Below are 19,290 nucleotides of genomic sequence, written 5' to 3'. Positions count from 1 at the left end.
GTCACATAACCAAACAAAAACCCCGCAACCAACCTCCTCTGGTAACCAATGGCAACAAGATGGAAATGAAAGTTGACTGTTAATATTGGGCCAGTTTTATTGATTGGACCGATACCGATATGTTCAAAAACTGACAGTTATCAGCCGATACCGATGTTAGGGTTGCTGATATGTTGCGCGTCCCTCGTCGACTGCGCAAGTCTTTCAGACTTACAAACATGGAGCATTACAAAGAGTTGTGGCCAACAAGCCCATGGTACCTCTGGAGGAGCTGCAGATATCAACCAGCTCAGGTGTGAGTATGTCCAGACAGGACAAGTGAAATAATGTGATTTGGAGAGACGTGGAACAAAACATGCACTTTGCTCTTTATCATACTTTGGACTGTTGACATTGATTGCACAAGTTGAAATATGTAATATGTGTTATTTTAGTTTGTAAAGTGGATAAGTCGTGTAACTAAAAAGTAGAATTTCTGCAGAACAGGTGTTTGGTGTTCAGTGGGGGGCCCAGAAGAACTGGACTTGCCCAGAGCAGCATTCACACGAGAACCGCCACAGACCGACAGAGGAACCCAAAAATAAAAACAAAAACTCTCCTTTAACTGGTCTAATTCTGCACTAGCGCGTACTCAGCTCTTTAATACGGGAGCTTATCACAACAAACCTGATTAAACAAACCATTTCCATACTCACACACACGCAACACTTTCCTGCTGTTTCATCTCCTGCTTTAGTTTAAAAAAACGCATGAAGCTCTCCAGCATGAACCGCAGCAGCCTTGCCACCTCCTTCTTCTTCTTCCTCCTCCCTGCTCCACGCGGCGGACTATGAAATATTCTGAGGACAATTGGTTAAGTGGAGTTACTCAGTTGCCTTTTTCTTTCTTTCTTTCTTTTTTCTCCCCGAGGTATCTTCCGGTTGTTTTTTTTTTGTTTGTTTTTTTTTTTTTTTTATCCTGCAGAGCCTGGCGCCTCGCAAAACGCAACTTTGTCTGGCTTATTAAATAGTATGACCTGGAGAAAGAAAACGCCTGTTGCTTCTCAGCCGAGGCCATTGTGAGGGAGAGGAGCTGCTGACAGGCCTTAAATTGCTGTAATGCTGTGTGACCAACAGTCATACCTAATCAATTTCTATTCGAAGTGTGGACGGATGTTGTTTTTTTTTCTTTTTTTTTCCTACTTCTTCTTCTTCTCCTCCTCCTTCTTCTTCTTGTTCTTTCGGACAATTAAATTCTCTCCGCGCTTTAATTCATTTGATGTTTTATGAATTAAATTTTAGACTTTCCTTTCTTTCGTCTCATCTTACTCCGATATTATCAGTTTTCCTGATCATATTTACAGTAGAAACAAAAATAAAAATTAAAAAAAACTAACTCAGTACAGTTGGAAGTGCGCTGTTAATGGATGTAAAATGCGCAGGGAAGTCCTCCCCACTGCTTAATTGCGCTAAAATTGGTCAAAGCTACTTTCTGAGAGGCATCAATAACCCCCCGCTCTGCAGGGGGTCTGTATGATTAAAGTCCCCTCTCTTTCTCGCAGGCCTCTTGATGTGCTCCCCTCCCTCCCTACTAAAAATAAATAAATAAGTAAGTAAAAAAGGCGAGTGGGCCAATCCAAACCGCACTCAGAGACGTCACGAAGACAGCACGAGAAGCTGATTGGATGGCGCGGGGAGATGGGAACAGCCCCTGTCCTTTTATAGGCGACCACCGTCCCACTTGTGCGTAAAAGAAAAAAAAAAAGAAAAGACGCAACTGGGCACTGCTGACAGGCGCAAAAACTCCCACAGTGGAGACCTCACGCTCAAGCCGCCGCGTTTCACCACACGGGCCACGCCGACGTGCATGGCCCCCAGCCTCTTTTATCATACGATGAATCCTGCGCAGCCTGGGTCACCGTCTCAAGACGCCAAACGGCAGCTTCACCAAATGGAGGAGAGCGCGGAGGGCGCGGAGGGCGACGAGTTCCAGCCGAAAGACATGACCACGGATAAAGGATACAAACTGCAGCGGAGCAGCCTGCCCTTCAGCGTCGAGTCGCTGATTTCTAAGAAGAGCACCTGTCGGACTTCTTACCCGGCCTACGATTCGACGGCGCCGCCGACGCCTGGAGCCGGTGAGGGCGCGCAGTTCTCGCCGAGGACTTTTTACGCGGAAAGGAAGCTTTCCGGGGAGAGTTCGCAGGGAGTCGCCAAGAGCTCCGGGGAGGACTGCGCGCAATTTTGCGAGAAAGAGCAGAGCACTTGGTTCCAGACGTCCTCCTTCTCAACACCTCCCCGTAAGTCCGTCCCATCCGCGTTATAAGAAGCGCAGCGGCGCTTCGTTTATTGTTTCATCAGAAATCCCCGAGTAAATTTGTAACGAGTGCAACTGAGTTGTCAGAAAAGTTCCACTCTGTAATACCTCGTTCCCCCAGCCGCCTGTGCGCACATCATCTCTGCGGCAGATTCTATTTTCTTTACTCCTAATCGCAAAAACTGTTCCAGAAAAGAAGGTTCTCGTTACTTGCTTTTGCTCCAAACCCAACTTCAAATGCGTAACGTGCAGGCCTGTGATGAGTTTGAGGCACAAGTTAAATTAACTTGATTAGCATCAATTAATGACAAAAATAGTCAGTCCAGGCTGCTTTAGAGTGCAAACAGATCGATCGTGTCAATCAATACAAGCCGTCCGATTCAGTTGCACGCAGTTTAATTTGACACTCATACACAGTTTAATTATTTTTATCAAAAGGTTAAAACGGTAAAATATCAAAGGAATTCAGCTGATTGCATCCTCATGAGCACCTTACTTCATTTATCGATAAACTATGTGTTGATTATTGCGCACTGTTTTGCGCATTTTGTGTCTCTGATCAGCTGGTCAAACTAACCTCATATATTTTTCTGTTTTTTGTTTGTTTGTTTGTTTGTTTGTTTTCTGTTGTTGTTGTTGTTGGGTTTTTTTCTGCATCAGGGAGCTCTAGTCCGACTCAGTGTACCCTAAGGAAGCACAAAAACAACAGGAAACCTCGCACCCCGTTCACTACCTCCCAGCTGCTGGCGCTGGAGCGCAAGTTCCGCCAGAAGCAGTACCTCTCCATCGCCGAGAGAGCCGAGTTCTCCAACTCTCTCAACCTTACGGAGACTCAGGTCAAAATCTGGTTCCAGAACCGCCGAGCCAAAGCCAAGAGACTGCAGGAGGCCGAGCTGGAGAAGTTCAAGTTGGCCTCCAAGCCCGTCCTGCCCGCGTTCGCGCTGCCTTTCCCCCTCGGAGCGCACATGAGCTCTCCGTCGTGGGGCCCCTCCAACGTCTTTCCGAGGCCCAGTCTTCCCGTCCCGGGACTGTTCAGCGGACCCGTCACCTATGGGATGTACTATTTGTCTTAGGATCTCCTGGAAGACTCCGCGAGGGGATGAGAAAAAAAAAATTGTATTATTATTATTATTAAAAAAAACCCAAAAAACTCAAAGTTAAGTTGGGAAATTTTTTTTTTCCAAACATGCGCGCATTTCTGGGACTAAAATGACCTAAATTTATGTCCACTTCAGTTTTAAATTCACAGGGGGAAAAAAAGAAGAAAAACAAATAAAATCCTTGAAATGCCTTGATCCACTGTGGTTCCGCAATAATATAAACGTGGACGCTTGAAAGAGGAAAATGAAACAGCAAAGTACTTATTGTTCGGTGTCTGTGCCTTAAGAAAGCGTCTTTATTGTCACTTGAAGTGTTTTTTTTTCTTTCTTTTTGTTACCCAGAGTTATCTGTGTGGTTCTCCGGTGAAGCTGCTGAAAGGATTGATATTTTTAACAGCAGCTCCTGTCAAGTTTTATATTTTGTAATTAAAAATGATAATAATAATAATAAAAAAAAAAACATAAAAAGGGACCAAATTATATTTTAGTAATTTGTATTAGTTTTTTAAACCTTCACAATGTGGCCTTAATGGGTATTATAGTTTTTTTTTCTTCTTCTTCTTTGCTGTAATTGTAAATAAAATGTGTAGCGTTAAAGAAAAAAAATAAAAACAAAAAAACATTGCAGCGTCGTCGGAAGCGCAGGGAAAGTGGTATTTATTGAATGTGTTTGTATCTGTACTGTGTACATTTCTTTGTAAAGAAAACTGACTTTAGTAAATAAACATTTAAAGACTTGAAAATAACTGCGTGAACAATTGTTAACTGTGACAGTTAATTAGAGTGGGAGCGTCTGCGTCTGCTTTTGCACATCACACCTTAACAATAGCTTTTGTTTTGTTTTTTCTCTCTTTTTGTAGTTATTTTTTTGTAGGAGGGGGGCTGTCTTTCTTTTCAGTGGATGTTTTTTTTTTTCTTCCCACAGTGACACACAAGACATAAAGTTTGCCAAACCTCGACTCCTGATTGCTGCTGTCAACTTTGAGGAATGCCAAACAATTGCATTTTTTCCGTTGTGCTAGTTTTTTTTTTTTTTTTTTTTTCTGAAACTTGTGTATTGGGATCAGATGTCCTCATTCCGTGTTCTGATGCGTAAATTGGAATCCTAAATGTTGAAATCTATTTTCCTCATGTTTCTTTCAGCACTTTTTAACCGGAGTACAAGATCGCCATGTTTTCTCGCGTCTTTTTCCACATAAAGTTTAGTTTCAAAACAATTAACGTTGTCATCCAGCGTTGAAATGTATTTTTGATGCAACATATTTGTGTGAATACGTCAAAATTACAAACTTATTCGAAGTTGTATATATATGCCACATTCAGTGACGTGAAAACACAAATATTAAGAAAATAAAACCTGCAATAAAATGCATATGTTGGCAACAAGCGGGGCGTTTAAACCCACAAAGTTTCCCGTTTAACGAAAATTTGCATAACGTTTTTCTAAACGTTTAAAAGTGGTATTTAAACGATTTTGGTTTTACAGCTGCACTTTCAGGGCATGTATTACGGAGGACTAATGGTGCCATTATACGACACATACAAAGATGTGACAACTGAGAAATACAGCAACGTAAATATGTTAAATGTGTAGCAGATTGTGACAAAATATAAAGAAAAATATGATGCATTTGTTTGCATAAAACAGAATTAAAATATTTGGTCTACAAAAACCCAAAGCTGCCACTTCCCTAAAAAAAATAAACAAACAAAAAGAAAACAATAATCTGTTGAATTACTTCATAAATTTTAATGAAAGCCAAAAGACGTAAATAATTTTTTTAATAAAAATTCCGTGTTCTAAAACTGCTACAATTTGTTAAATTAAAAGAAAAGTTAAATTAGTATCTGTGATAAATAAATGCATTTTATTTTTTTATTATAATTTGTCAATACTTAAATTTCTTATATTTTGCAAGTCATCCAATTACTTCAGCGTAGTGTGATTTTATGATGGTTATTCTCAAATTATTATCAAATATTTCAAGGTGTCACTTTGATCCATCAAGCCGAACTCAGACTTTGATAGAAGAGCAGCAGCACAAGAATGAACAAAAGAAAAGAAACCAATGGTCTAATTATTATGAATATTAAATTATATTTGAAGTTATTTTTGATTCCAGGCTAATTTTCTTACTCTGCTTAATAAGCTGTTGGAACATTTACAGAACAACAAATAAGCGTATATTCATTTAATTTTCACGTGCTTCCAATTTTATTTAAATGACATCTAAAAATGACTTCTTTATTTATTCAATTGTGCCACGTTTAGTGCCTGATACCTGACATAATATCAAGGATTAAACTAGAATCTTTAAGAAGATTCTAATGATTCGAAATTTAGGCTTATTATTCAAATTCTAAGCAAATGCTGAACTTTAATTCCAGGAATGTTGAAAACAAACGTTCACTATCTCTTAAATTTGATTCTCATTCTTGTGCCTACTTAAATCAAGCCTTCAAATCTCTATAATCAGATATATTATTTGTGGTCACCTTGTAGCTGACCCCTTTCCAAAACTTTCTGGAAGAACCGAGTCAGTGCTGAATCAACTGTAAGTGCGCAGTCGGTCCCAAAGGGGGCAGTAGTGGTTATCCGCTTCTGCTCTCGCTACTTCTCATGAAAAAGGACTTCCGTTGCACTGATCCGTCACAGTTATCTGCAGCGAGGTGAGTACTCAACTGTATTTCAGATTGAAGGATTGACGTGGAATAATTGTGTAGAAACGGTTATGTTTTTTCCACGGCTGTATCTTTATACAGAAAACAGTCGGGTGAACATATGTGCGGCTCGCTGTTTTGAGACACGGCCATCGTTTTAAATGGAAACATCTGACCTTGTCTAGCAGGCTAACCGAACGAGCTAACATTAGCCTGTGTTAATGTTAGAAAATGTCAAGGACGGTGACTTTCCTACAAATGTATTTCTGCATTTCATCTTTTTAAACGGTTTAATTTTAATTTATTAACAAACGCTACTTTGAATAGTTTCATTTTAGGTTGTGGTTAATCGGCAAAGATTGTTGCTTTTCGACCATGTAGATTATAAACGTAGATTTTATTTTTGCAAAAAAGCTAGTTAAAAGGTCCTAGCACATTTTATTCTCTCTGACTTTATAGTTCCAAGTAGCAGACAGGAACACACGCTTGATGGTGTTACAATACATTGTGGAAGTGGATGCATTATTCTTTAGCCTGTTCGCACAAAAAAGCTCAATTATGACAGGCGCACTGTATTCCAATACGGTCGTGCGATTTAGGAATCATATTTCCTGTTTATTTGTGCAAAGTCATTTCGATTAATATAGTTTCTTTCTGCAGTGTACATTATTTTTAACTGTTATATTTTATATTTTTGACGAAGGACGTGGTGTGCTTTTATTGGATTATCACTTTGCTGCTGTTCAATTGCATTTTTTTTTTTTTTTTTTTGTAATGAGAGATACATTTTGTTGGTGGCCAAACCAGTAGGTTTCCAAACAAGATATCCTACAAATATAACAAGTCACAATTGATGATTTAGTCTCAAGGAACCTTAAAGCACTTACAAAGGAAAATGAGATTCTTTCCATAGATCTGAAAATGAAACCACAGAATTTTAAGAGATGAGATTCTATGAAAATTTGTTTCCAAATGCATGTAAAAATCAAATAGTCTCAATAAAATCAGTCAAAACAAGTAGTTCAGACAGCGTTTTGCTTTTAATCACAAGATTCTTTCCTTTCATATATTTAAGGTAGGAATTTAAGATTAAAACTATTCCAAATATTTTGGTTGCAATCTGGACCTTGTGTGGATTAAGTAATTGTGTCAGATCTGGTGATTGATTTATTTTAGTATGTAGACCTGAAAGTATTAACAAGCGTACTGTTTTTCATATCTTCACTATCTCAAACATGGTTGAAACAAATCAACCCTGTCGATGTTGCAAACGAAAAGCGACTGCAAATGGCTAAAATGTCTTTTCCAAGTGTAAATCAGGATATTCTACAGTCTAAAGAGAATTTCATCTTCCACTAAGTTCAGCTTGAGATACATGAGCCTTTTGTGAAGAAAAAAAAAAAAATAATTACCCTGAGTTTTCTATAGTTATGTCTTCTCAATTTAGTAGATTTTTCCTATGTAAAAGTATAAACTCTTGGATAGAAAAAGCTTTAAAAGCTCCTAGAGACAGATTTTAATCAATTTGTGGAAGCTGTGGGAAGAACAGCTGACCTATCATAAACACGGCAACATTTTAGAGACTTTACAGTCGCTTCAGGTTTAGCTAGATAGCATAACTAAGGCACAAGTCAGTTTAAAGGGTAGATAATGGCAGCGGCATGTGTGCGACTGAAGAACCTTCTTTTTCAGAAAGTCAAGATGGCAGGCCGCCGTGCAGCCCTGAAGGCCCTTGATTGGTTGGCGTTTGCTGAGCGGGTTCCTGCCAACCAGCGGGGCATGTTCAACGCTCTGAAGACTCGCACCGATGCCATCTCTGCTAAGTATGTCGCCGCAGTCGTTGATCCAATTATAACTGTGACTTATTTTTCAGAATGCGGTCGACAAAAAGTTGTTGTTTTGTTTTTTTACCGAGGCCCGACTAAACACGTAGTGCACTAAGAAGATACTTTGTGAAAAGCAAAGCAATGAATTTCATCTTGCTCAATATATTTCTCAGCATGCAGTTAGAAAATGGCCCAGGTTTATGTTTCTGGCTGGGGAGGAAGTTGCTAAAAAAGACAATTCAGCTCATAGAGATGGAAAGTTTGATCTTTCGAAGTAAAGCTCACAGATACTTTTATAAGTAACACTATCACTGTCCTAATGGGCTTAAGCTGGCTAGGAGATCATAATTTCTTCTTCTTTTCAAAAAGTTAACAGATTTTTTGAAAATTTGACATTTTGAAAAAGTTGCAATGAAAATAGTCAATTTTTACGTTCAAAATATTACCCAAATTATCCAGTCAATAACACAATAACCGTAAGGTCCCATATTAAGCCAAATATTCTTGACTTTTTAATAAATAAAGCCAACATTCTTCGAAATAAAACTATTTCACGTTCTATATCGTAACGCAAGTTATAGTCTCCCAAAATCTGGTGCTCGTTCAGGAGCAAACACCACGTTTTAGTTTCATTAGCGTACATTATAACTACTCTTTTTCTTTGTGTTCACCCAACAGTATCCATACATTTAATTGTTTACAGTTGTGTCTGCTCACCGTTCCTTCCTTTTAATCTGTTGAAACTGATTCTTGTGTTTGTTCCAGACTAGCCTCCCTGCCTGAGGCTCCTGCAGCCATCGACTGGAGCTACTACAGGAGCGCTGTGGCTAAAGCAGGCATGGTCGACGAGTTTGAGAAGAAGGTAATTTTCCTTTCTAAGCACAGAATACCAGTGTTGCCACGAAATGACTCGCTCCAAAGACTAAAGACAAAAACTGTGTACTTTCTGGTAAAATCCATCTAGAAAGATTTTTTTTAGACCTTCTATTTAAGGCATTATGTATTTAAAATGAGATAAACAACTTATTTTATTTGTTGTTATTTGTTGTTTTTAATTTTATGAATGATCCGAACCGGTTTGTGGATTACGTAGTTGAGACATTAATTGTTTTGTTTTTGCAGTTCAAAGCACTGCAGATCCCTGAGCCCGTCGACACGCAGACGAGCAACATCAACGCACAGGAGGCTGAAGCCGTAAGTGGCTCCTTCAGAGATCTCGGTTTGGTTGAACATAAACATTTGTATCTATCTAGCATTTGAAAATTGGACACAGGAATTAAAAGCCAGGATGTTTTTGCAGTATTGCTAAATATTTATTTTTCAGTGTGTAAAGCGTGATCTGCAGTTTATTGTCAGACCTGTTCTTTCACTTTCTGCGAACAGAACAAGAATGCAGTGGCTTACATTGAAGCATCAAAGGCACGCATCGCTAAATATGAACAAGAGGTGAGATGCTGGTTGATATAGGGACCTGATACAAGAGGAATGTCTCCAGGAATGTTTCTAATATAGTTTTTATCTGTTTTTTTTGTTGTTGTTTTTTTTGTTCAGCTGGAGAAATTTAAGAACATGATTCCCTTCGATCAGATGACCATTGATGACCTGAACGACGTCTTCCCTGAGACCAAGTTAGACAAGGTCAAATATCCTTACTGGCCTCACAAGCCCATTGCAAATCTGTAATCCCATTACCTGGCACTCATGTCCCAATAAAGTTTATGTATTTTAAGGAGAATCATTTATCGCCTCTGTTATTTCACAACGTGGTGAAAACATTCAGAACACTGCATTGTTTGAGGAGATCCAAATTATGATTACTCAAGTTCACATGTAGTGGGGAAAAATTGTGTGTTTTCATCTTTGTTTTGAATGTAGTCTAATGAATATAGTTGGAAAAACTCAGTAATTGTGCAAGTATGAACATAGTTAACCTTTTGCAGCTTTGCAAGCCGTTGTTCAGATGAGGTGAATTTGTGATGCAACAACATTGAAAAGTGGCTTTTCAGGTGAAACTCAAGTCCTCTGTTTCTCTGCAAAGATAAGAAACTCCTGTTAAAAAGCACTTTTTTTTAAATGGTAAAACCTTTTATTTTACACATTTTTGATCATGTAACCAGTGATATTGAATGATTCCTATTGGTCACATTTGAGATGCTTGTACTCCTTGGTAGTGCTTTCAGAACTAGTGATTCAGTAACGCTTCATTTTATTACATCTAGTGTTGGAGAAAAATAAAGATATGCAGCTTAATAGTAAAAGCAGACCATTAGGCATTTACTATTTAGCCACTTTGGCTGTTTTCATAAAGTATTATTGACCATAACTTAATTATGACTTCTTTCTTATATCTGGGTGCTGGTAATGAATATCCTGCTTTTTTATTTTATTATTTACCCATGTTATTCCAAGCTCCTCTAAAAAAAGTTAGCCACTCCCTACAAAATGTTTATTCATTTTATTTTTGAAGTTTATAACCACTAGATTATCGCATGTGAGGTAAGTATTTAATATTATGCATGCACAATTTCAAGTCTTAAAGTGACAGGAAAATAACGGATTACATTCACAGAATGAGTTTAATTGAATTTAAAGAGTCCTAATTTTAAGAAGTCAACAGTTTTTTCCCGTTCAGGTTTCAGGCAGTTTGTTTGAGAACTGAGACAAGACCAACTTTTTGGTCAGTCTTGTGGCGGCACATAAATATAAACTTGTCATCATTTTAGATATTAGAGAGGTGATTTAGATGTTAAAGAAAAAAATGGCCTGAAATTAAAGCCTTAAGGGACCCCACACGTGATCTTTGTTTGCTTTGTGAGAAATGACATGTTAGTCCGGGTCTACTAAAAAAAAGATCTGATTGAGTGGAGAGCAGCACCAGGAAATCCCTCCTTTATTTCCAATATATCAATCAAAAATGTTCAGTGTATCAAAGGCAGCACTGACATCGAGTAAAACCAAGACAGACGTTATCCATACTTCACTACCAAGATGGCCGTTATTCAAGACGCTTACCAAAATTCTCAGTGCTTTGGTGTTGCCTAACCTGACTGGAAAACATTTAAACAGACTTTTTGTAATCAAAAACTAGTAAATTACGAAAGTCAATTAAGTGCCCACAAGGGGGTGCAATAACTTCAGGTGCAATAAAATCTTTTTGCAGTAGAATTAAATTGCTTTTCACCACGATTCAGTTTGTCTTTAATCTTTCACTGATAACTACAACATATTTCTCTCGATAAACGTGCTTCTTTAGTCTAAGGTACCTGATAGATTACTGAATCAGGACACGACTGTTTGTAAGAAAAAACCTTAAAAGAATACAATATAATACAAATATAAAAGTTAAGAAGATACTGTTGGACTTTTTGCTCTTTTAGGTTCTGTCTGGTGGTTAAATATCAATTTCAGGTAAGCGCCATGTCAATAACGTCCACCGCCGCCCAATCAACGCCTGAGCTGTTTGTTTCTCCTTAAGCTCATTGGACACAGAGTCTATCTGTAACATACATGGGCGGGACATTACTGCTTCGTTCCTTTCCGTAGTTCCGATTGGTTTGGCGTCCACCTCGCCGGTTGTTGATTGGGTAGATGTATTGTGGGAAAGGACGGACTTCATATAGCATAATTTCCGTTGTATTCTTCGCTTGAAAGTCAGTGACGGTAGACGGGAGTGCATTAGCTTAGGTAAGTTCGACAGAAAATTTTTTTTTTTACTCAATTAGCTTGTGTTCACTGTATGTTTGAGCACACGACGATGTAACGGTAGAAGCGTTTTATTCCCGTGTTAGCTTAAATCGGGTCTAGTGTTCCAATAAGGTTCTCTATCAAAATGATATCGTGGAGGTCAAAGCGAGTATAAAACATGGTTGGAAGACGAAGACAGTTATATTAATGGTTATTACGCAAACATACGTGTTTGTGGCCATCCCCAAGGGCTGCCATCGACACTGACTGCATGGACAATGTTAGCCATTAGAGGTAACGTTAGCCGGGACCGGGATTGGCAGCGTGCTGCCTTTCCCCTCTCAGATGTTGAATTTACCTATTTTTCCTCAATGAATAAAAAAATAAATAAATATATATATATATATATGGACCAATCGAGATGCTGAAAGTTAAAATAATAAATCGATCTCGTTTCTGATCAACAAGGCCTTATTGTGTATAGGTTATTTTATTTGAGTAGTGTATAATTCTAGTTGGGTCCACTTTATTCAATATTTCGCAGTTTATGGAATGGAAAACTACAATTTTTTTCTTCCAGCTTAGAGTCTTCCTGGACTCCCATGTTTACAACAGAGCCAAACGGCCCTGCCGAGGAAATTTTGAGAGGTCAGGAAAAAAACGCCATGAGAGGAAAATATGCAAAACTGTTTTGGTTGTATGAGAAGAGGGCAGCTAAAGTACATAGATTGCTACTGTTTTTCTTATTTGCACAAACAGTACTATATATATATATATATACACACACACACCTTTAGGGCTGGAGATATGGCAGAAATACGTATCACGAAATAAGCATTTCATTTCAGTCGACATTGATAATTGTAGATTAGTTTTTTTGTTTTAAATATTTGAAATACTGCCAAAACACAGTTTTTGCTCACTGTGTTATGAGGCAAGGTGGCAAGCCCTTGAAACTGCCAAGTGCAAGTTCCTCAACAGGTTGTTGCTAGATAACCAAAGGGTGAGTTGATGCCACCCATCTTGTTGGCTGGCCACGAGAGGCTGAGTAGCTAAAGTCTTTCCTCTGTCTACATTCCCCAGAATGCTGTGTGGTTCTTGATCGAAGTTTAGTGAAATTGTTGAATCTTCTTTCCCTTAAATTATCAGTAGATATTGATTGTGTGTCTGTTGTGATATATATTGTTATTGATTCATTGTGCAGCCCCAGTTTCCTACTATCTATTGATTCTAACTTTATAAGGCCAAACACATCTTAAGGACCTGAAACTAAACGTTTGACTCTGTTGTCGTTGGTCTCATTGTTAGAAAGATTGTTTTAAAAAAAATATATAAAAAAATCCAGCTGGTTGTGCTGGTGGTTTGTGTGGGCTTGACCCTGAATTGTGTGGTCAACACTAGTTTCATTGTTTTCAAGACGACAATGGAAGCAGGCCTGTACAGAGGGAGGCTGATGGGCGGCGAGGGGGGGGGGGGCACAAAGGCTTGGTGCCCCTTTGCTTCTACAAGTCTGTGCAAAACTCCAGTGTGAAGAAACAAAATGACAATGTTGTGTCGTAAAAGATTTCTTATGCAACTTTGTGATGTTTCTGCAGCACCTCTTGCAATAAATGCTGTTTTTCCGCTTTTGTGACAACAGTGTCATTCTCTGGTTACAGTTCTCGAGAAATTTAAATGTAAACAACTTACAAGACAAACTGGACCAATTTCTACCTAGTTATTTTACTTCTGTTCAACTTAAATAATCAATCTATTAAAGTCCAACCTGCTTTGTCAAGTCGTTGACATCATAGCGACCTCTCCTCCCATTGAAGCGTTTGGTAAAAGAGGAAACCTCAAACTTTTAAGCAGAAGAAAACTACAGCAGAACCAGGATCATTGTGAGAGCCCATTGGGCTGAAATCAACTTGGAACTGGGTTCAAGTTACACAAAACCAACAACAGAGAAGCAACGGACCTGGAATACAAAGTGTACACAAAAAGTTAATGGCAGCAATAATTCCATCAGTGACTTTATCTTTGGAAAATACACAACCAAACAAAAATGCTGAACCAGAACAACTTTCTTAGAGGAAGGGGAAAAGGGGCGCACCAAAAATGAATGACTCGCAGATTTTGTATTCATGGTACTTGAATTAAATTGTACCTCCGTCCATGTTCATATTTTCTTGATATTGATTATATTTCTTGCTGGGGTTTTTTGTCATTCATGAAATCAAATATATTCGTATTGTATATTACTTCTACTATACCATCATATTGGTTATAACGTGAAGCCCTTTATTGTACACCTATATAACAAATAATGGCTGGACTAAAGAGTACATAAAATGGCAGTGGCCTTCAAAGCCGTCCTTCAAAACAGCATACTGTTCTATGGTTTGTTTATGAATTACAGGGTTACTCCCGTGTAACACGACACTCCATCCTCAGCTGTGCACTGATTGAATTTCATCCATACAGCAGGTCATTACCCCTTCCCTGCCTCCCAGTCACAGATATGCTGTAAAGTACATTAAGCAGGAAATACATCAAAGCAGACCTGACCAGAGGGCTGGAAAGTGTGCCAGTATCAGTGATGAGTACGGCATGTTTCGCAAATTTCAGTCTAGTGTAACCCAGTGTTTAAAAACACAAGAAAAAAATAATAGATGTTGATTTAATGTCTTATTCTACCAAAATAGCTAAAAGGTAATTACGTAAATCTTCAAAAATGTGAAATATGCTTTTAGTGTTAGCTTCTATTGACAGATTAGGCAGCCAATGGACCTTACCAAGCTCCGCCCACAACCGACCCACGTGACCACAAGTCTCACAAGCAAAGCCTCGTAGCGCGTTGTTTCTATGTAAAAATGACTCCATTAGTGCATCATTTCTACCTGATTTTCACAATATATCAGCTACTACAATGGACAGAGGAGGTAACAAGTTCATATCATCATCTGGGAGGAGGTTACTGGTTTCTCAGTCACAAGCTGGTTGCAAACCTGAGGCCAGCAGGTGTCAGTCAGTTATGGATGATCTGAACTTTGGTTTGATGACTTCAATATGAGAAGCTACAGACTGATAGAAGGATCCAAAGAGTTCTGTTAAGGTAAAGGCAAATCTTCTCAAGCTGGGATATAATTAATTTAATTTCACATAATTATCGCGGTAGAAGCCATTTGTTTGTTAAAATTTTATGAAATATATTTGTTCTATTTAATATTTGTTGTGAATGACGTATAGTCACAAATGAGTCCAACGTAGTCCAACGTTTAAAAACTACAGCGGCTGTAATGCGCCACAGCAAAGGTAAACAAAGGTAAAATAACCCGAACAGGTGATCAACTCAAAACCACTCGTACCTTTTTACTCTCTCTCTTTGTAGTTTAAGCACACCTGTTACCGTGGCAACCGCCTGCGCCCCGCAAGACGAGCAAAGATTACGTTAATATTCAGTCCATTACGATATCAAGTTTCCAGGCTTGATATTTATTTCTCGATTATTAATCAGCGTTTCCCTGAACACAGCGATGGTTGATTGACCAGCTGCACTTGGTGCTATTGTGGCTAACACGAGTAACAGTTTAGTCCAAAGCCTTCTCTGCTAAAATAAAATCTTTAGTGTGTGTCACATACAGTATACATTGCATATTGATCTGTTTAGCTAACGTAAGACTGTGCAGAAGTTGTATCAGTACTGCTATTATGCTGTACTTAGTTAACGGGAAGCGTGTGTTTGTGAGACCGCCAACCACGTGACCACGTAGAATGAGCATCAGCCAATGAAAAGCGGCCCCTCTGGTAAGGTCCATGGCTGGCGCGGTCTGGTTTCCTGTCGGCCAATGGGGTTGATCGTCCCGCCCCTTTTCAACAGCTGGCGGTTGTTTCGTTCGGAGCGCGGCAGACAGGTTTGAAAGCTAACAGCTGACGGTTGCTTCGCTGAGCGCTTGAGAGCCGACAGCTGACGGTCGTTTCCGTAATGAGCTATAAAGAAATTGACGAATCTGGAAATTGGTAAGGAAAACAATATTAATATAAATTCACTAAATATATAATTCAAAATACTAAATTCGGTTTTATTAGATCTCGGAGGGTTTTCCCGTGAACAGCTGAAGCCCGAAAAATAGCCGTTGACAGCTCGGAGCATCGGTGAGTCATCGCACGCGCTCGGCAGTTGGTTAAGTAAATTTGGTGAAAATTGGCTTAAATACCTATTAAATTATCAAATTTAATATAAAATAAAATGGATTGTAAAATTTTGTATTGTTATTGTTGTGTATGTTGTATTTGTTTTATGTAATTGCATTTATTTTAAGATTGAATGTATATTATATATTTTTTACCACATATAAGCTAATCTCTTTAGTTTTACTAATATGTTGGAAAAATTGTGTTCTGTTAACTTGTTGTTGTACAACATGAAAGAAAAAAAAAAGAAGAAGAACTTGAGAAATGATTAAATATAGCTTAAGCTTTAGTGATGCTGGCATCTTAAGTGCTAAGACAGGGATGTCAAAGTCAAATGGACGGAGGGCCAAATAAAAAATTTAGCTACAAGCCGAGGGCCGGACTGATCGAATGTTCATTGAAATTTTTTTAAATGACGCATATAGTCTAGTGAACCTAATTGAACCTACTGAAAACCTAACAAATATATTCCAATATGATCAGATAAATAAAGCAATATTTTCTTATGGCTCTGTCAGTAATCTTTAATTTTCAACAGACACAACTGAAATATTTTTAAAATATAATTGGATTGAAATACAATAAAATAAAGTGCAAAAATCTATTAATCAAAAACAACACTTTCATCAAGGAGAAGTAATATGCAGTGAAAACAAATATTAAACTTTAACTTTTAAACTTGAACTGAGTAAAAACTCTAAATATAAACTCTAAACCTTGTTTGAAACCCCCGGTTCTCAGTGTCCACCTTCCTTTTTGCCATTTTTGATGGGTATCTGAAAGTTAATTTTACAGTTATGCTGACGACTGCTGTGCTAATAACCCTTCTAGACCGGACGTGTCGCCGGCGACGCATCTAAATTTGCAGTACCGTAATTCCGCCACACGTAGCGCTAAGTGGAAAAATTCCAACGGTTTCTGAAAGGGGAGACGTTGCACTTTCCAGCAAGTATCGGGTTAATACGGTAACTTCGCAGCTGCAGAGAGTATAATTAATCCGGGGGGCACTCGTTTAATAGATGGTATATTTCGGCAATAACTTGGTGGATATTGAAAGTTCCGGTTGTTATGGATACATGGGTAAGTACATCATCTCACAGAACATTTAAAGAACTACTTACAGTTCAAATGAGGAAGATATTTTTTTTCAGACGGGGTGCCGGCTTGCTGCGGTCTGCGGGCCGGTTCTAATAATAAATCAAGATCATCCCAGGGGCCGTAAAAAATCTTCTCGCGGGCCACATCCGGCCCGCGGGCCTTGACTCTGACATATGTGTGCTAAGATGTTTGACTTTGGCCTTGTTATAGGTCAGGTTTTTTTTTGAGCTTGTATGATACACTTTTGGCCTGGAGGGCCAAAGATTCCAAGACCCTCTTCTCCTGAACCTGGATGGCAAGCCCCAGCCCAGAGGACCAGGCGCACGGGTAGCTAGTGACCCGACTGGTCACTAGCTGAGAGACTTTGAGACTGAACAATTGATTCATTGGAGACTGAAGTATTCAATTTATTTATTTATTATTTTTTAAAAGCGCGCAGTATTTGTTTGTCTGTTTTAAATGTGGATCCACAATTGCTTATTATATTAAATATTTGCTCTTTTCTTGTAGACACTGTGTGTTCTGTTGTTGCTCACACCTGGGTTCCCTCGAATTTAGAATCTTCTGATTAGGCCCAACTTCCTATATATATATATATATATAGTATAAATTAATTAACCTTTTTGTGGGTTGCACTAGTTTCACACAGAAACAATATCTTGACTGATTTGTTACTTCAGTTGACATACTTGTTTATTACTGTGTGTTTTCACCTACCCATAAACTCAAAATCTTAATGTTTTATCCTCATTGTGCTGCTAAAATGGGTAATTAAAGATGTACCCTGGGCTTTTGTTTACATTGAATATGGTAGAAATTAGATTTGCTGGTAAGCTAAGTTATTAAGATACTAATTAACTACAGATCTCTGGTTATCAAATCTTTTTAGAAATGAGATTTTGAAGGTTTAGTAGTGACATGTTTGAAGCAGTCAAACTTTTGTGGCTGGTTTCTGCTAAGTCTTTGACTTATTGGTACTTGTTTTTAACCATTTAGTGATTTTTGATTTTTTCCAGAACTGCAATATAAGATTTAAGAAAGAACATTAGAACCATTTTTATTGCCCTTTTGCAGTAAACGTACATTAACTATTTAGACTAGAAGAAGTAGTGTAATTATCCTGTATTTTTGTTTCAGTTGAACTATTTTAGAAGATAACTAATAATTCAATTTTATTTATTTTTATTTAAAATGATACATGGGACATAAAAAAGGAAAACTCACACTAATACCTAAATGGCATATTCATACAAATTTCTTACAATGGTAGTAGAACTTGTACTGCAAAAAATATTGAACTATTTATTGTTATTTTAAAGGTTTCAGATAATACAAAGAAGATAACATCAAAGATAAAAGCAAGAAGTGGTTTCATATGGTGATTTCAGTTTTTATGAGGAAGTTGCTGCTCAAACCAAGTAATTGCCCTCTTAACCACACAGTGTGCTCAGCAGCAACAAATGCCTTTTCTAAGCTATTCAGGAGTCACCTTGTTAGCATGTTTAGCATTATTGTCTCTTTCTGTAACCTCAAGTGCACTTGAGGTTACGTTCTCAATCCAATGCCTGGACTTTCTTCTACAGGCTTCTCTGATGGAGAGCAGAATTTATGATTACACCAATTAAAATAATTTCACATAATGAAGCATAGCACACAGAGACCTTTGTACCACCACTACACTGTCGTTATTCTGTTCTTTTTCTGAAATAATGTATTCATGTTCTGTCAGGATGTAGTGGGATACACGCTTTCTAAAAAGTTCCAGTTTTGTCCCGTCAGTTCACTAAAAAACTTTCCCTGAATTCCTCGGGGATCATCATGTGTTTTGGCAAATGTGAGATGGGTCCTTTTTTGGTTTCCACCATTGAACTCTCTCACGGACGCCATTTTTGTGAACGTCAGAGTCGATCTTATTTCCCCAAATGAGTTGTCAGTGTGGTCTTGACGTAATTCTTTTAGATGGGCCACGCCTGGGAGGGTTCAAAGGTGCTCCATGTTTTCTTCATTGGTAGATAATGGCTCTCACCGAGGGTGGTTGGAATCCCAAAGCCTTACAAATGGCTCAGTAACTCTTTCCAGTCCAATACTTGTCAAAGATTTGGTTTCTTATCAGTTGTTGAATTTTTGGTCAAGACATGATGTGTTTGTTTTTGAAGCATAATTTATGTTGCCAGACAAGGGATTTCTCTCCGAGGTTCTGGCAATATTTGCACCAGCGTGTAGCTAGTAAAATTGAACGTTGTTTTGGGTGGCCCACCAAACACTCCCAACAAATATAATGGCTTTTAAAGTGTCTATGTATGTTTAAGAGTGCTGTATAGGTAACAATTTTTGTGAGGAAAAATCCCCAGGCTAGCTTTGCTAGCTAGCTTGCTAGAAAAGCTACCAGGTAGCTTTGGGTGCTAACTAGCAAGCTAGCTACCTGACAATTCCTTTTTGTATTTCTTCAGCTT

General features: G+C 38.3%; 3 protein-coding genes across 7 annotated transcripts in view; all 3 read left to right on the top strand.

Moving 5' to 3' along the window:
- Positions 1 to 902: 902 nt before the first annotated feature.
- LOC122829763 (homeobox protein MSH-C-like) lies at positions 903 to 4,036 on the top strand. Its single transcript, XM_044114578.1, has 2 exons — positions 903 to 2,278; positions 2,956 to 4,036. The coding sequence occupies exons 1-2, from the start codon at positions 1,846 to 1,848 to the stop codon at positions 3,366 to 3,368; spliced, it is 846 nt and encodes a 281-aa protein (XP_043970513.1). The 5' UTR covers positions 903 to 1,845; the 3' UTR covers positions 3,369 to 4,036.
- Positions 4,037 to 5,948: 1,912 nt separating this feature from the next.
- atp5pd (ATP synthase peripheral stalk subunit d) lies at positions 5,949 to 9,617 on the top strand. The gene is made up of 6 exons (XM_044114577.1): positions 5,949 to 6,065; positions 7,749 to 7,879; positions 8,648 to 8,744; positions 9,005 to 9,076; positions 9,266 to 9,328; positions 9,434 to 9,617. Exons 2-6 carry the CDS (start codon positions 7,758 to 7,760, stop codon positions 9,563 to 9,565), a joined length of 486 nt encoding a protein of 161 aa, XP_043970512.1. The 5' UTR covers positions 5,949 to 6,065; positions 7,749 to 7,757; the 3' UTR covers positions 9,566 to 9,617.
- Positions 9,618 to 11,423: 1,806 nt separating this feature from the next.
- pnpla6 (patatin-like phospholipase domain containing 6) overlaps positions 11,424 to 19,290 on the top strand; it is a 43,092-nt gene continuing 35,225 nt past the window's right edge. For 4 of the 5 annotated variants that reach the window (XM_044114573.1, XM_044114576.1, XM_044114575.1 and 1 more), the window contains exons 1-2: positions 15,455 to 15,565; positions 15,635 to 15,700. The gene's annotated coding sequence lies outside the window, so the exon portion shown is untranslated. Of the gene's footprint in view, positions 11,567 to 15,454; positions 15,566 to 15,634; positions 15,701 to 19,290 lie in introns of those variants that run through there. The other variant, XM_044114572.1, reaches the window with a different exon arrangement.

The sequence above is a fragment of the Gambusia affinis genome, linkage group LG04, assembly GCF_019740435.1.
Source record: "Gambusia affinis linkage group LG04, SWU_Gaff_1.0, whole genome shotgun sequence".
Classification (NCBI taxonomy): Eukaryota; Metazoa; Chordata; class Actinopteri; order Cyprinodontiformes; family Poeciliidae; genus Gambusia; species Gambusia affinis.
This window is presented reverse-complemented; position numbering and strand designations above follow the sequence as displayed.

Excerpts from the sequence above, each read along its gene's own strand:
- LOC122829763 (XM_044114578.1), top strand. The coding sequence starts at position 1,846 with ATGGCCCCCAGCCTCTTTTATCATACGATGAATCCTGCGCAGCCTGGG. Across the intron at positions 2,279-2,955 it reads CTCCTTCTCAACACCTCCCC|GGAGCTCTAGTCCGACTCAG; the intron begins GTAAGTCCGTCC and ends TTTCTGCATCAG.
- atp5pd (XM_044114577.1), top strand. The coding sequence starts at position 7,758 with ATGGCAGGCCGCCGTGCAGCCCTGAAGGCCCTTGATTGGTTGGCGTTT. Across the intron at positions 7,880-8,647 it reads ACCGATGCCATCTCTGCTAA|ACTAGCCTCCCTGCCTGAGG; the intron begins GTATGTCGCCGC and ends TGTTTGTTCCAG. Across the intron at positions 8,745-9,004 it reads TCGACGAGTTTGAGAAGAAG|TTCAAAGCACTGCAGATCCC; the intron begins GTAATTTTCCTT and ends TTGTTTTTGCAG.